Consider the following 17,002-nt stretch of genomic DNA (forward strand, 5'->3'; position numbering starts at 1 on the left):
GGAGCCTGATGCCCAAGAAAGAAATTCAGGACAAACTTTAATCGTGAATATTGTAGTTTGCTCTTACAGGTATATAGCTGCTATATGCTGCCCTAAAAATCATAGAGGACTGTGGCCTCTTCAAAGGTCAAGAGCCTAGGCAAATATTCCAAGACACTTTTTATAATGATCACCAAAGTAAGACAGACCTTCTGAGCCTACCCAAAGCTGAAGTAGCACTTTCTTCCTTTGCAAAGGACAAAGCTATACCTGTGAAAAGAGATTTTCTCTCCTGCATATGAGAATGCACAATAATTTCAAGGCAACCTATTCAGTTGTAAGGGAATCCTCATCCTGTGCTTAGCTGTAATGATCCTGGCCTAGACAGGCTTCTATTGGAATCCATCCAGCTAACTGTCAAACTCCTACAGATTGTTCCTTTCTCCATATCTTGTGCCAGTGGCATTTGTATTGATTGCATCCCTGACTTAAGCTTCTCAGGTAGGGGAGTGGAGTACAGCATAGCATCTTGCAGGTGCATGGTGGCTGCACTCTTGGAAGGCAGATTTGAAAAGCAACTGCTGTCATTCTCAAAGTATTCAGGGGTAGAAACTAATTGATAAGCCAGTGGATATAAAGTAGTTGCTGACTCATTAGAAAAGAACAAGACACTCAAATCACCAAACAATCCAAAAAAGAAATGTAAGTCACATTTTAAATTATGAGTCCTTTCATGAGTCCTGGGCCTCAAAATGCAACTAATGAGATCAGCCAAGTTTCAGCCCATGCTTCTGGTTATACTTCCTCTTACTTTCTTGAATAATTGATCTCTTTCTTTGGTGTTTGTAGTCTTCAAATATTTTGAATTGTTTTACAATTCCTAGTTGTTTATCTTTTTATATGCAAGCATCACATTTGCATCTAGGTGGAAGGATGGTTTTCAGCGCTGGAAACTTGGTTTGAAATCCTTTAAGTCACGAGTGAAAATATTTAATTTCATCCTAGTCTCTGAAACTGTTTTTCATCCTAGTACCATAATCCAATTTAGCACAGTTCTGCGTAGTTGTTACTGTGAGCTCTGGGAAAATCCAATACTTGAATAGTAGAAGAATTTCAGGTCAGGATTTAAGAGTATTGGCTGATCTATATGGAGAAACTTATGCTAGTGGCTTTCTGCACTTCACCTAGTTCTAAAAATGTTAATTCCTCACTTCCATGAGTTGCAAATTGACATGAGAATGCAAAAAAAGTCAATTAATTTTGTTGTATATTTTTGGTGGTAGTGGTCATTCAAAACTAACGAACATTTAAATGTTGACAAATGGTGAACTTGGTTTAAATGCAAAATAGGAGAGAACTCAAGCTAATTCCCAGAATGAACATGAAGCATACTTGTGGCTCAGTTCATTTGAAGCCCAAGTAGTAGTTTATTAGTACATTAATAAATTACAGAAACTCAATCTTCTGTAACAAAAACAATTCCTCTTTGGAATTTGGAAGGGACTTGGTGGTGTGATAGCCCAAGCAACTGATTTCTTCTGGGCTAAGTAGGAAAGGAGATTCATTTTCCAATGGAAATTATATGGGTACATTAGAAACACACAGATTATAATTTTAATCTTCTGTTTCTAATGTGGTTTGAAGTTTAGCATCTCTGAAGGTCCTTCAAACATGCAAGAGAATTGCCATAAATCAGGTTGGTTTGGTATCTGGCCAGCCAGAAGAGATTTCTGATTTCGCCATATCTAAAAATATTATGATAATAAAATATCATAGTTGTTTTGAAGTATTTTATCAGTAAGTGCAAAGTGAGCCACTTAACAAGTAATCTATCTCTTAAGGCCTTAATCTTGTAGCACTAAAATCAGTGGGAATTTTGCCACTAACTTTAATGGGTGAAGATCGAGCTTTAATTGCCATTTTGTTACATCCAATGGCAGTTGCACTAATTAAAATAATTACATCTCCGCGATTCAAATAAGAAATTCTTATATAATGACTTAAATTCTTCAATTTAAAAATATCCCATAAAATAAATTGCATCATATGGAAAGTAGGTATTGGAATTTCATTCTAAATAATCAAAGGCCAAACATAATACATCTATTTTCCCCCTTCAAACAAGTGTTTTATTTAAATTGGACTAGTGAATGAATGTCTTCAACATATTTTATTGGGCCACTAGTTTTTCTTTCTGTCTGTCTATCTTTCCCATTTCGACTGTAAACCCTTCAGGGTAGGGACCATTTTTACACCATGTTTATACAGGACCTGGCCCAGTTGGGCCCTGATTTTGATTGGGATCGCTTAGTGCTCCTGTAATAAAAATACTATTAATTTGCATAAAGTCCTGGGTTAATGTATGATTGCATTAAAACCCAGTGCACTCTGCTTTAGTTGGTGAGTTGTCCTGGTGAGAAGCTTGTTTCAACCTTTGTTTTAGAGGACAGAAACTTAAAATATCAAAAAGAAAATAAAGGGGGGGGGAGGTTCAGATTGGGGTTTGTCAACTTTGTCTGTGTCACTCTAAATGTTTAAAGCAGAAATTATAAGCTTCCTAATAAAAGTTGACTGCTTTTGCTTTCTGGGTTTACCTGTGCATGGCTGATGCACAGGTAAACACCTCTTATCTCAGTCGCATCAGTGAATTGTCGTTTTAGCGCAGTGGTTCTCAAACTTAATTGCAGTGCGCCCCCCCTTCTGACACCAAAAATAACTACCCAACAGGGGCACCAAAGCCTGAGCCCTCCCAAGCCCCACTGCCCCGGCCGGGAAGGCCAAAGCCCAAGCCCCACCGCCCCAGAGGTGTGTGTTGGGGAGAAAAGATGAAGTCCAAGGGCTTCCTCAGCTTTGGCCCTGGGCAGTGGAGCTTGGACTTCAGCCCCAGGCAGAGGGGCTTGGACTTAGGTTCGGCCCCAAGGTCCCAGCAAGTCTAACTCCAGCTCTGGCAGCCCCATTAAAATAGGGTCAGGACTCTCTTTGGTGTCCTGACCCACAGTTTGAGAATGGCTGCTTTAGAGGCATATTAAACACTGTGCAAAAGCTGAGTGTTGGGTGGGTGGAGAAAGGGTAGAATTGCATGAGCTCTTGCCTTATTTTGAATGAAGACCTGTTTACCTAGAGAGCTTCACTTATATATTGATCTAATTTTTTTTGTAGATGGTTGTGAAAACATTCATGGATATGGACCAGGACTCTGAAGAAGAAAAGGAGCTGTATCTAAATCTTGCATTACATCTTGCTTCAGATTTTTTTCTCAAACACCCTGATAAAGATGTGCGCTTGCTGGTAGCATGTTGCCTTGCTGATATTTTCAGAATTTATGCTCCTGAAGCTCCATACACCTCACCAGATAAACTGAAAGTAAGTTGAAATAAGTACGCACATGGAAAATATATGTTAAATAAAAAAAAAAAGGTGGTGGGAGAGTAAGGGCAGAACGAATATATTTCACCCATTGCATCCCAAGCCAAATCATTTTATCTACTTCTGGTTCAACAAGTTTACTAGTTATTGTATAAATAAAAATAAATAAGTTACCTGAGAAATCCAAGGCTTTAACCTCGTTATGGGGACACAGGTTCTGTCTGCACTGCAAATTTAGCTACTATAAAAGTCGGGAGATAACAGTGTTGTAATTAAATCTTCTAACTCAGTTATATTGTAGACTTAACAAATATAACTGGTGAGAAGCATAACTGTTGTAACTGTAGTCCCAACCTATGAAAGAGGCAAGATAGGTAAAGTAATATTTTTTTTATTGAACCAACTCCTGTTGGTGGAAGTTATAAGATTTCAAACTGCTTAGTCTGTGTATCTTGAAAGCTTGTACCTTCCACCAGCAGAATTTAGTTCAATAAAAGATATCTCACCCACCTTATATCTCAGGCAGCCTCTGTTTCCATATGTAATATTTAAAGGCTCTTGGAATTATTAACTTTTTATATCTGTTTTCAATATGAGATTAACTAGAATATCTACTCTGCTGTCCTTTTAGTAGTGTTGACAGGTCTATAGCTTCCACAGGATCCTTCTGTGAGAGAGCAGCAAAATCCCCTCTACCAGCACTTCTAAAATAGTGATTTCTAGTGCTTTCAGTTAGCATTTTGGGGTATTTCAATACTGCACGGGATCTGTGGGACCCAGGCTTGTGGACTTGGTGTTTCCAAGCCTGCACTTATGTGCCCCGCTGCATTGTAAACCTGAGTTTACAGTTGCTGGACCTGGGTCTCAGCCATACTAACATGTCTACACTGCACTACGCAGACCTTCTGACTCTAGTCCATTACTTGAAGTGCGTCCACACTGCAAAGTAACAGCTTGAACCTGAGTTGCAGTGGGATTCTGACTCTGACCCACTCGTCTATCTAGGTTCTAGGACCTGGGTTCTGAGTGCTTGCTGACTAGGTTGGACTGATTTGTGTGAACTGATGGGGGGGCTTGAGCTCAAACCAGAGTCAGAGACCAAGTTTAGTGTGCAGTGTAGATATGCTCTTGGAGGGGAGAGATTATTTTACTGAAGAAAGGCATGTTTGCAAATAGTTCAAATTATGGTGTTACTCTCCACCCAACTGAGAGAGTGATCATTTCTGCTGAGAATTTGAAAGTTGCAAAGTTTTAAGAGTGACCTTACTCTACGTTACGTGAAATACCCATAGCCCAACTAGATGGAGATGGTTGATTAGGAAATGACAATTTAAACAAGCAGCTGCAGAGTAATATTTTTGTTACAGAAACTTTCGTTTTATGGCAGTTTAGATGGATTTACTCTGTCATTTAAAAAAACAAAACAAAAAACCACCAGCTAAATTCCTTCTAAGCTGCTCAGCAGGCTATTAAGGACCACGCTGGCAGGGAAAGGTGGCCAGGAAGAGGCACCCCTCCCATGGCCTGGCTGGAGCTGTCACGGCCAGGGAGAGGTATCTCTTCCCTGGCCGGGCCCAAGATGCTGCGGAGAGTGGTGGGGGGGCTGGGGGAGTCCTCTCTCTCCCCAGGGCAGCCTGCACCCCAAACCTCTCTTCCCCAACCCCACTCCAGAGCCCTCACCCCCCCCCCCATTCGGATCCTCTGACTCAGCCCTGAGCCCCTTCCTTTACCCCGCATCCCCGGCCCCATCCCCGAGCCCACATCCCCTGCCAGAGCCTGCATCCCAACCCTTTGACCCAGCCCCAAGCACCCTCCCACACTCTGAACCCCTTGGCCCTACCCCCACCACACATCACCTCCATGTTGGTGCCCATAACAAAATTCATTCACCGCATGCACGTAAAAAATTATAGGGAACACTGAACACCAGTCCTACCTTCTCTCTCCTTCTCTCGCGCCCCCCCCCCCCCCCCAAACATACAAAAACAAACAACTTTTCACTACCCTGTCTAAATCTTGACTGATGGGTTGGGCTCTCTCTTCTTTTAAAATAGGCAGCGGCGAAAATTAGTATTTAAAAAATGGTGGTGTCTTTTTGTTCATTGTCTTCTGCTCTTGGCTTTCACTTCTCTAGTCTTCTTGTTTGCAGATTTCAGAATTGTAAATTTCAGAGGTAAATTTGTAAGTGTATCAAAGACATGAAAAAAGAAAGGGCAGGTAGTGGAGTCACTTTCTTATAAAACAGTGGTGCAGCAGACTGTTGCTGAGTATGACCTTACACGGGGTACAATCTGTACCGTTGAACAGCTGTCCCTTCAATTCACCAATCCTGGGGTGCCTTTTACACTGCTTTGCTGTGAGAACTACCACTCCTGGCCAGTTCACACACAGCCTCTAGCATGCAAAATCATTCCCAACTGAATTACATGAATGTTCTGGCCAGCCACTCATGATTTACATACAGGGCAACACCAGCAACTTCCCAGGACCAGAAATTCTCCTAGAAATGTGCATCTTGTACTGAACAGCTCTCTACTGGACAGTATGAGCTCATATAAAGTCTGTCATTTCATCAGTGGAAAATTGTAGAATCGTAGAACTGGAAGGGACCTTGAGAGGTCATCTCGTCCAGTCCCCTGCACTCATGGCAGGACTCTAGATATGCACCAACTTTCTCAAGTGGAGGTTCCCCAACACTTCAACCCAAACACACAGGTTTAGATAGAAGTTTTTTAACTACAGAAAGATAGATTTTTAAGTGATTACAAGTAATGAGGCATAAAGACAGAATTGGTTAAGAATCAAATGATAATACGTAAACTAATACCTAATGTAGCAAGCTAAATGGATTCAAAGCAAAGATTTTTATCTCATAATATGCTTACAGCAATCTGTATTGACTGAAAAGGCTCCCAGCCAGGACCCCTTCCCCAGTTCAATGATGCCTCCTTTGTCTTTCAAGCATTGTAGCTTCCATGAGTAGAGATGGGGGGAGCCTAGGTGATTTGGAGGCCATTGTTTCTCCTTCTTATGCTCTTCTCCCCTCCTTTGAGAATTATCTCCAGCTGTGGTTCAAGCGACAACTAATCTGCTTACATACCAACTCCCAGCTGTTCCACTGTCAATATGTAAAGTTCTCGCTTACAACCTTCTTCTTTCAAAGAATGGTCACTTACCTAGGTGATAGTTCATCTGATGATGCTGATACCTGGCTGAGGTGCTCATATGTCTTTGTCTCTGAAACACTGGTTTGTGCCTGTTTTTCTTAAACTTGGAGCATGTAGAATCTTATAACTTTATATGTGGTTGATAAACACATTTTACCAGGACAGTAATTTTCAGTACATCTTATAAGGCATACTTTGTACAAAATTTATTGTAGTCCTGTAAAAATAGTAAATATAGGGTATAGTGTGTAACACTAAGACAGTTTATATTCATGAAATGAGTTCACAGATGTCCTGGTTGCAGGGCTAAAAGACTTTTTGATACAAACAACGGTGATAATTTCTTCATATTCATGGGGGAAAAAGGTAAGGGGAAGAATGCCTCTTTCTGGACCAGTGTTTTGTTTTCCCAGATCTTACTCCACCATTTTCCTTCTAAATCTTTCTGCCTTTTAATCAGGCATACATTGTTTTAGCCTGAAATTGAGGTTGGGCTTCAGGCTCTAAGGCCCACTCAAAGATTTGTTGCCCTGTTGCCTTGAGTCTCCCGTGAAAGAATCTGATAGTGCAATTAATACAGTGTTGTCCTCAGGGTCCACATAGAATATCCTGCAATGAGAATGTTGTGCACAACTTCTCTTGAGCAAAGGGGAGATTCGTATGAGGCGTGATCCCTACACTGTAAAAATGAGGCCATTTTAAGCTGTCCCGTGTTGGGCAATGAGAATGTGACTGGCCCCAAATTAAAACAAGATTCACATGTCTTTCTGAGAGATATGTTCTAGCTCAACCAGAAGTTATGGGTTCAATCCAAGAATCACTTGGTGAAATTCTGTATTTTGAGATAAGAAAATTGGACTTAAATGTTCATAGTTGTGCCTTCTGGCATTAAAATCCTATGATTGATAGAATCATAGAATCTCAGGGTTGGAAGGGACCTCAGGAGGTCATCTAGTCCAACCCCCTGCTCAGAGCAGGACCAATCCCCAATTTTTGCCCCAGATCCCTAAATGGCCCCCTCAAGGATTGAACTCACAACCTCGGGTTTAGCAGGCCAATACTCAAACCATTCCTTCTGGCCTTTTAAAATATATGCGCACAGTTAGGGCATATAATTGGAATTATAATGCCATTATGTAAATCAATATTTTCTATCCTATTCCTTGGTATAGGTGGAGTCAGTAGTCCACCAATTAAGGTTGTCTGACATTTGCCATTATAAGAGCCTATTTTCAGAGCCTTATAACTTTGAACTTTGACATTTGGGCTGAAATTTTCCATTCTGGATGTCTGACTCAGGCTGAAGTTATTGTATGACAACTCCATCCAAAATGTTTCAGTTGTTTCTTAGAATGAGGCTAGAGAAAAATACATTTTGTCATTTTAAAAAAAAATACTGGTGACATTTTCTTTGAGACGCTCTAGTGCCCCTATACTTTGGAGCAGGGACTTGAAACGTGGCAGGCAGGTGGCCTTTGTCTTTGATATTCCTGTGAAAATTTGCCCTAATTTGGCTAAATTACTATAAGATTTTGAAAAATCTCAATGCGTACCTGTTTAGTTGAGACTGATTAGAGTTCAGCAGCTAAAATCTCCAAAGATTGTCTTCACTGAGCATGCTCCATCCTGTCACAACTGCTAGTGGAGGCTGCACATATGCCATCGCCTCAGAGGGAGAGAATATCATTAGTCTTCTCACAGCTCCTGTATGTGCGCGTGCACCATCTCTGAATAGTGACTGAATATGCTCCAGCCCAGGGCTTCAGAAGCAGTCAGACTTACCCTGTAATGGCTACTCTCAGCTGCTGCAGAATGGCGTGGTGTTGGCTACCAGAACTGAGAGTAGGGAGTCTGTCGTCTTCTGCTTGCAATGACCACTCCCTACTAGCCCCCACACAGTGCGGAGGGGAAAAAGCTAACTGACTCAAAGGCAAAGGGGACAAAAGTTGGACTGTGAATGGGAGGGAAAGGAGTAGGTTGGGACAGGAAGCCTGGTGAAACTGGGATTGGAAGGGTGCGGGAAAAGAAACTGACTGTGGAGTTGGGGTGGAGACTGGAACTTGTTGGGCAAGTAGACTTGGAGCCCAAGGGAGGTATTGGGACTGGGGTAAAGGGGAGGCTAAGACTGAGATAGGAGAGTGGGACTGAGAATCTTTGAGGGAAACAGGGCATTGGGGAATCCTGAGATTAGATGAGGAGGTGGAAGTGACTGGGACTTCCTGGACCAGATGATGGTGTGGAAGACAGATCTGATGAGGAGCCAGATTGTGTCGGGGGAGTGGGGAGAACAGGAATTCGCTGGGCAAAGATATTGGGATAAGGAGTGGGGAGACTGAGGCAAGAAGTTGAGGTGGGAGACTGAGCCTGGATGAGGAGCTGGGAATGGAGGCAGGCACTGGGAGCTGGTGGTGGTAGTGAAACCTTTGAGGCGGGGCAAGAACTGGAGGTTGGGTGTTAGAGAAGAGACCGATTGGGGAAGGAGTTGGAACTGGGACTGGCTGGGCAAGGAGACTGATTAAAATGGGGGAGACTGGGACTCAGATGGGGAGCCCTGATGGGAATAGTAAGATTCAGATGAGAAGCCTGAGGCGAGAACACTGGGGCTGGGACAAAGAGCCATGGTGATGAATAAACAAGACAGGGCCAGGGCAGAGGGATTCAAGTTTGGAAGGAATGGGCAGCAGAGTTTATGCCTACAAGAGCACACTCCCCTCTACAGCCTGGAATGAATGCCAAGATTTCTGAGTTTCACCGTTCCTCTGCCAGAAAATAGTTTTGAAACACACTAGCAGAGTGTGTGTGTCTCATCCTCATCTAGTACTGGTTCACACAGAGGGTGACTACTTACTGTTGCTTTCAGTTACTCCATTAGCTCAATGGCAGAGGTCTCTGCGGTGGATCTAAAAAATCCCTGCTGACGACACAAGTGGGTGGGGGTTAATATGATGGAATGTGTTAGCTTTTTAAAAGTCTGGTAAATTTCTGTGTGTGTGTTAGTTAAAAGAACATTACAGAGGTTGCAAAGTCAAGCAGTCAAAATTAGGAAATGGTAGAGTTAAGATTGCCAGTTCATATGCGTTATGTTAGTCCTTAATTACATGATCATATACTATTTTTCCACGGGACTCCTGCCTCATTCAGTATGCAGGATGGACCTGCTCCGGGAGTGAATCAGGGTTGTGTTGTTAAGGAGGCTATTGTCTGTAGGAACCTGTCTCATTTGTTGCGGAAGTTGGAAGGTCTGTAATGAATGAGGCAAGGGATTGTGGAAGGAGAAAAGACAGTATTATGGTTAAGCCAAGTTGGATGCTGCTCAGGAGAATTTAATTCTGTTCCCATGTGATGAAGGGCAAGTCATTTACCAGACTTATCAGAGAACGTCAGCAGTTGTTTTTTATTCTCATTCCCCTTGAGACTTTGGGGTCTGATTTGCTTAAGTGCTGAGGACTCAACTGAAGTCAATGGAAGATGTGACTTGAACGTATACAATGCTAAGTACTCTGAAAAAATCAGATTCCAGGTCTCAAACTGGGCACTCAAAATTAATGGATACTTTTGATCTTCTGTCTGTAAAATGGGAGTAATATTTCTGCTTCACTTTACAGGGAGGTTGTGAATGTTTGTGAAGCATTCAAATATTATAGTGATGAGTTTCATAGAAAAGCCCATGAGGAAATTAATAGTTCTGTGTTCAGAAGAGGGTATAGTAAACAAGGTCTGGGGCCATGCACTGAACAATGATGGGGGAAAAAAACTAGTGAGTAGCAGCTCATTAAATGAGTTCTGTCCATCTTGTGAACTGAATGAATCAGCGGCCTGTGGAAAACCTATTTTATGATCATATAATTAAAGACAGTATCATAATGCATATTTACTATTCTGCATTAGGAAATGCCTGTGCAACCTTAACTCCTGAATGCTTTTCTTTGTAACCTTAATGTTTTAATGTAGTTTGTGTAATATAGTCTCTGGTTGCCACTACACGCTGCACTGAAGTTCTCAATGAACTGTCCACAGTGGTGCCCAGAGGTTTTCTAAATAGTTAATTTAGAACCCAGCAATGTGTATGACTAGTTGAAGGTGCCAGGATCAACAAGAATATGTGCTCTGCTGGAGAGAATCCCATAGGAAGATGTATTGAAAAGACTTGTGACTATTCATCTCCTCTCTAAATAGAGGTGTGTGTGGGGTGTGTATAATAGAGGTGTACAAGAGATGTTGTATTTGAGCCCAAGAGCTCAGTAAAATGGAAAAAAAATTAACCAGTTATATGGATACTGAGAATATTCAGGTTAGGTAGGATAAAGAAAGCCAACTGGCTTCTTGAAGAAGCTTCTGTATGGACATGTTGTTCTATAACTGTCTACAATAGGGGAGTTTATCTTCCTCTAAAGCATCTGGTCACTGTCTCAGAGAGGATACTGAACTACATGGGGCCATTGATCTGATTTTGTATACCAATTCCTGTGTTTCTGTGTACCAGTTCAGGTATTGCCATCTCCTGGCTATGATTTGGAAACCATTGCTGTTTCTGCAATCTTCTCTCCCAAGTGGAGGAATGTTGGGTTATCAGTATGTGTTTGCCAGATTATAGGTAAATCCTATAAATCTTTCATATGAAGAGCATGACCTTCAAAGTCAAAATGCTTTTCTGTTTGGGGTTGTAGGTAATCTCAGATGCTCTTTTTCTTGTTTGATCCTTTCAATTTTGAGTACTTTAACTGATGAGCCTCAGCTTGTTTCTCTGGAGGTTCATCATGCAGCTTTTGTGGCTTAACACTTTCCTGTGGTAGGGATACATAATTTTTGAACCATTTGGAAAGAAATCCAGAAATGTGTATTTTGGTGTAGAATCTGTGCAAATAAATTAACGTTCAGACCTGTTATCGGTGGACTAAAACTCAGCTTTAAACTACTAGAGCTGTATTATCCTGTCAGTCTCCAATACACCTCTACCCCTATATAACGTTACCCGATATAAAACGAATTCGGATATAAAGTGGTAAAGCAGTGCTCTGGGGGGCATCAGCATGTCTGGCTCTGACACGCTGCTCTGAGCGGCGTGTTAAGGGTGCTGGGCTGGGGCTGAGGGGTTGGATAAGGGGCAGAGGGTTTCGGGGGGGGGGGAGGTCAGGGGACAAGGAGTAGAGGGGCTTAGATGGGGGTGGGGTCTTGGGAGGGGTGTTACGGGTGGGGGGGTCTCTGGAGGGGGTAGTCAGGGGGCAAGGAGCGGGGGGGGTTGGATGGGTCAGGGGCTCTGAGGGGTCAGTCAGGGGGCAGGAAGTAGGTGGGAGTCAGATAGGGGGCGGGGCCAGGCTGTGCCTCCCTACATGGCCCTCCATACAATTTTGAACCTGGATGTGGCCCTCTGGCCAAAAAAATTTGCCCACCCCTGCGTTACGCATTCTCATCTCTTCCGCCTATTTTAATCTTGTTTCTAAATTGTGTGCGGTATAGACTAAGCTTAAGTTGTCTCACTAGTTGTATTTTGGAAACATTGTAACTGCACTGACATTTTCTAAACAATTAAAAAAAATTGTTAGCATTAATACAGTATTAAAATACCATTGGTGTGATGGCAAGTAGTTCACAGCCATGGAAATGAAAGGCATGGACAGTCCAAGAAAAATTGGAAGCTTTGGACAGACTGAAATCAGGAATGAGCCAAGTGAAGGTCTCAAAAGAACTAGGAGTGGGGGAATCAACATTAAGAAGGTGGATCAAAGATGAGGAAAAATTATGATCAGTGCTAATTGAACTGGATGAAAATGAAGACCTGGAAAGGAAGTGCCTAAAAACTGCCCAGGATAACCAGCTAGATAGAGCAATATTTACATGGTTTATCCAAGAACGCTCCGATGGCACTCCAATTTCCTGTGACATTATAAGGAAACAAGCGGAGAAATTGAAGAAGGATCTCTATTTTAGAAGCTCAGGCAAGGACGTTTCTGCACATCAAGGTAACGAATTTAAAGCTAGCAGTGGATGGCTTAATCATTTTAGAAAACATCATGGCATTCGGCAAGTCGCAATTTCAGGAGAGACGCGCTCCGCAGATATAAAAGCTTGCAATGAATACCCGCTAAAGTTATAAGAGATCATCATCGAGGGTGGCTATGCTTCGGAGCAAATCTATAACACTGATGAAACCGGCTTATGTTACTGTATGCTATCGGAGAGAACACTTGCCTCTAGGATCAAAGAACAAAAGGCCGAAGGTTTCAAGGTGATAAGAGAGAATGACAGTATTTTTCTGCATGAATAAAACTGGTACACACAAACTTAAACCTCTGTGCATAGGCAAATCCAGTTCACCTAGGGCTTTCCACCATAAGAACATGGATTCGCTTTCATTCATTTATCGCCATTCAAAAAAATGCCTGGATGACATCGGATATTTTCAAGGAACGGTTTAAGAAATATTTTGTACCAGCTGTCCGGAGCCATCTACGCAGACAAAACCTGGAGCCAAAGGCAACTGTCCTGCACACCCCGCCAGTTGAGACCTTAACCAACAAGGACGGGAAGATAAGTGAGCTACCTTCTTAAGAACACGATGTCCAAAATACAGCCCCTCGATCAGGGCATTGTAGCCACATTTAAAATGAACTATTGTAAAGCATTAGTAAAGAAAATAGTTGAGGACAACAGTAGCATAACAGATGTAATCAAGAAATTGAATTTGCTAAATGTATTTAACTTAGGCCAGACAGCCTGGCTAGAAATTGCTCTGTCAATGATAGAGAAATGTTGGCATCATGGTCTCAGAAGTGCTTTAGTCACTGAAAGCGACGACAACCAAGATGAGGAAGAAGAAAAAGATAAGAACAACTTTGAAGGTTTTATGGAAGAAGAGGCCATGGAGGCAGATGGAGTCTACAGGGAACTTATGGCTCAAACTCGGATAGCTGATGTTCAAGAGTGGATGGAGGTGGATGCTATGTGTCCAACCTATGAACGACTTACAGATGTAGATATAATTTCATAATGTTGCCCCTCAACAACTTGGTGCCTCAGAAAATGTCTAACCCTGAGGATAGTGACGAAGAACTTTCGGAGCCACCGCCCCAAGCTGCAGATGAGGTTGTAGGGTTAGAGATTGATCTTAAGTGGCTAGACAGCCAGGCTGTGGATAGACTGCTAATACTGCAGTTGAAATCCATAATTGACCTGGCAAAGAAGGCTCTCAGTAGCATGAAGCAACAAAGTATAGCAAGTTTTTTTTAAATTAAAAAAATGTTAAGGGGTGCATGTTAAGAAAGCATCTTGTACCCCCAAAAAAGGTATTTACCATTTTATCAATCTCTAAAACTTTCTTACTTTACCTTTTTTAGCTTCATTTTAACCTTTTCTACTCCCATGTCCAAAATGTTTTCAAACTACAGTGTATTTAATAGTTAACAGTTCATATTACAGTACTTAGCCAACTATGTTATACACAGATTAAGTGACAAAGTGGCCCATGCTTCTATTTGCTAAAATACCAAAATCCTTTTTTACAACAATTTGTAAGGATGTGTAATTAAAAGCTTTTTCTGATACTTTATGTAAATTTTGCATCTTCTTAAGCATTACATGCAGACCAAACGATTGATGTATGATGAAACCTAGCCCACATGGCTGCATTTAGCAGTGTTTAGTACCGGTGTTAATACAGTGTATCTTTTAAGTAAGCTTATAAAATAACTGTTGTAATTAAAGAAAGAAGATACAATTTAGCCATTGTAGAACAGAATTATTTACTGCATACACCATGTTAGTTCTAACAAAAATGATTTGCTGACTATTAATAACAGAAATGCTCGAGGCCAAAGCAAATTCAATATAACGCGGTTTCACCTGTAATGCGGTAAGATTTTTTTGGCTCCCAAGGACCGCGTTATATCGGGGTAGAGGTGTCACTTGAAGAGTAGCTATATGGAACTTGCTGCACACGTTTATGGAGTATTAAGCTCTTGATGTTGATTTGAGGCCTGTTTTTTGGGATCATTTTTTCCTAATCCTGCTTTAGTTGAACACTGAGGGCCACATTTAGGACAGTTTTTGTTTTCAGAGATGGATAGTTTCCAAGGCGGGAAGGGACCATTGTGATAATCTAGTGTTCTTGCTATATAACACACCATAGCACATCCCCCAAATGATTCCTTTTGAACATGTCTTCAATATAAATCAGTATTGGATTTATTTATTTTTGAAGACGGGAGAGATCCCAGAGGACTGGAAAAGAGCAAATAGAGTACCTACAGTAGAACCTCAAAGTTACGAACACTTCGGGAACGGAGGTTGTTCGTAACTCTGAAATGTTTATAAATATGAACAAAGGTGGTAGTTCTTTCAAAAGCGTACAACTGAACATTGACTTAAAACAGCTTTGAAACTTTACTACGCAGAAGAAAAATGTTGCTTTTAATCATCTTAATTTAAATGTAACAAGTACATTAAAAAAGATTTGACAAGGTAAGGAAATTGTTTAACTCCCTTTTTTTAATAGTTCAGATTTAACACACTACTGTACTGTATTTATTTTTTTCTCTCTGCTGCTGCTTGATTGCATACTTCCAATTCGAAATGAGATGTGTGGTTGACTGGTCAGATTGTAACTCTAGTGTTCGTACTTCTGAGGTTCTACTGTATTTATAAAATGGAGCGTAAGGAGAAGCTAAATGAATTCTTTGTATCGGTCTTCACTGTAGAGTATGTGGGGGAAGATTACCATACCTGAGCCATTCTTTTTAGGGACAGATCTGAGGAACGGTTCCTGATTGAGGTGTCAATAAAGGAGGTTTTGGAACAAATTGCTAAATTTAATAGTACTAAGTCACCAGAACCAGATGGTTTTCATCCGAGAGTTCTGAAGTAACTCAAATATGAAATTGCAGTACTACTAACTGTGGTATGTAGTGTATCATTTAAATCAGTTTCTGTACCTGATAACTGGAGAATAGCTAATATGACGCCACTTTTTTAAAAAAGCTCTAGAGATGATCCTGGAAATTACAAGCCAGTAACCCTAACTTGAGTACCAGGCAAATGAGTTGAAACTATAGTAAAGAACAGAATTATCAGAACATGGATGAACATGACTGTTGGGGAAGAGTCAACATGGCCTTTGTAAAGGGAAATTATACCTCACCAATAAAGTAGAATTCTTTAGGGGGCGGGGGGGGTCAACCAACATGTGGACAAAGGTGATCCAATGGATATAATGTACTTGGACTTTCAGAAAGCCTTTGACAAGGTCCCTCACCAAAGGCACTCTCTTAAGCAAAGTCAGCAGTCATGGGATAAGAGGGAAGGTCCTCTCATAGATCAGTAACTGGTTAAAAGATAGGAAACAAAGGTTAGGAATAGTCAGTTTTAAAAATGAAGCGAGATGAATAGTAAGGTCTCCCTGGGATCTGTACCAGTAGTGTTGAGTATACTAATAAATGATCTAGAAAAAGGGGTAAACAGTGAGGTAGCAAAATTTGCAGATAGAAAATTATTCAAGACAATGAAGTCCAGAGGAGACTGTGAAGAATTGCAAAGAGTGAGTGGGCAACAAAAATGGCAGATGAAATTCAATGTTGATAAATGCCAAGTAATGCACGTTGGAAAACATAATCCCAACTATACATACAAAGTGATGGGATTTAAATTAGCTGTTACCGCTCAAGAAAGAGAACTTGGAGTCATTGTGGTTGGTTCTCTGAAAACATCTCCTCAATGTGCAATAGCAGTCAAAAAAAAAAAAGCTAACGACGATAGGAATCATTGAGAAGGGAATCAGTAAGACAGAAAATAACATAATGCTGCTGTATAAATCCAGGTATGCTCACACCTTTAATATTGTGTGCAGTTGGGGTCACCGCCTCTCAAAGATAGATTAGATTTGGAAAAGGTACAGAGAAGGGCATCAAAAATGATTATGGGTATGCAACAGCTTCCGTGTGAGGAGAGATTAGTAAGACTGGAACTTTTTAGCTTGGAGAAGAGATGACTAAGAGGGATGTGATAAAGGTCTATAAAATCATTAATGGTTTAGAGAAAGTGAATAAGGAAGTGTTATTTACTCCTTCACATCACACAAGAGCTGGGGTCACCCAATGAAATTAATAAGCAGCAGGTTTAAAACAAAGAAAAGCAAGTACTTCACATCATGCATAGTCAAGATGTGGAGCTCTTTCCCAGGGGATGTTGTGAAGGCCAAAATTATAGCAAGGTTCAAAAAGGAATTAGATAAGTTAATGGAGGATAGGTCCATCAATGGCTATTTGCCAAGATGGTAAGGGATTCAATTCCATGCTTTGGTTGTCCTTAGCCTCTGATTGCCAGAAGCTGGGAGTGGATGAGGGGGTGGATAACTTGATTGCCTGTTCATTTCATTCTCTGAAGCACCTGGCATTGGGCACTGTCGGAAGGGCTAGATGGACCATTGTTCTGACCCAGTATGGCTATCCTAATGTATGGAATTATAGAGCAGTCGGCTTAATTTAAGTACTCAGGAAGAT

General features: G+C 41.2%; 1 protein-coding gene across 3 annotated transcripts in view; it reads left to right on the forward strand.

Annotated features, from left to right (window-relative positions):
* The window catches only part of PDS5B (PDS5 cohesin associated factor B), a 265,363-nt gene that overhangs the window by 57,668 nt on the left and 190,693 nt on the right, over positions 1–17,002 (forward strand). For all 3 annotated transcript variants that reach the window (XM_074959450.1, XM_074959431.1, XM_074959440.1), the window contains exon 3: positions 3,139–3,342. In XM_074959450.1, coding sequence (XP_074815551.1) covers positions 3,139–3,342 — 204 coding nt within the window. The remainder of the gene's footprint in view (positions 1–3,138; positions 3,343–17,002) is intronic.

Source organism: Natator depressus, chromosome 1 (assembly GCF_965152275.1).
Source record: "Natator depressus isolate rNatDep1 chromosome 1, rNatDep2.hap1, whole genome shotgun sequence".
In the NCBI taxonomy this organism is placed as follows: domain Eukaryota; kingdom Metazoa; phylum Chordata; order Testudines; family Cheloniidae; genus Natator; species Natator depressus.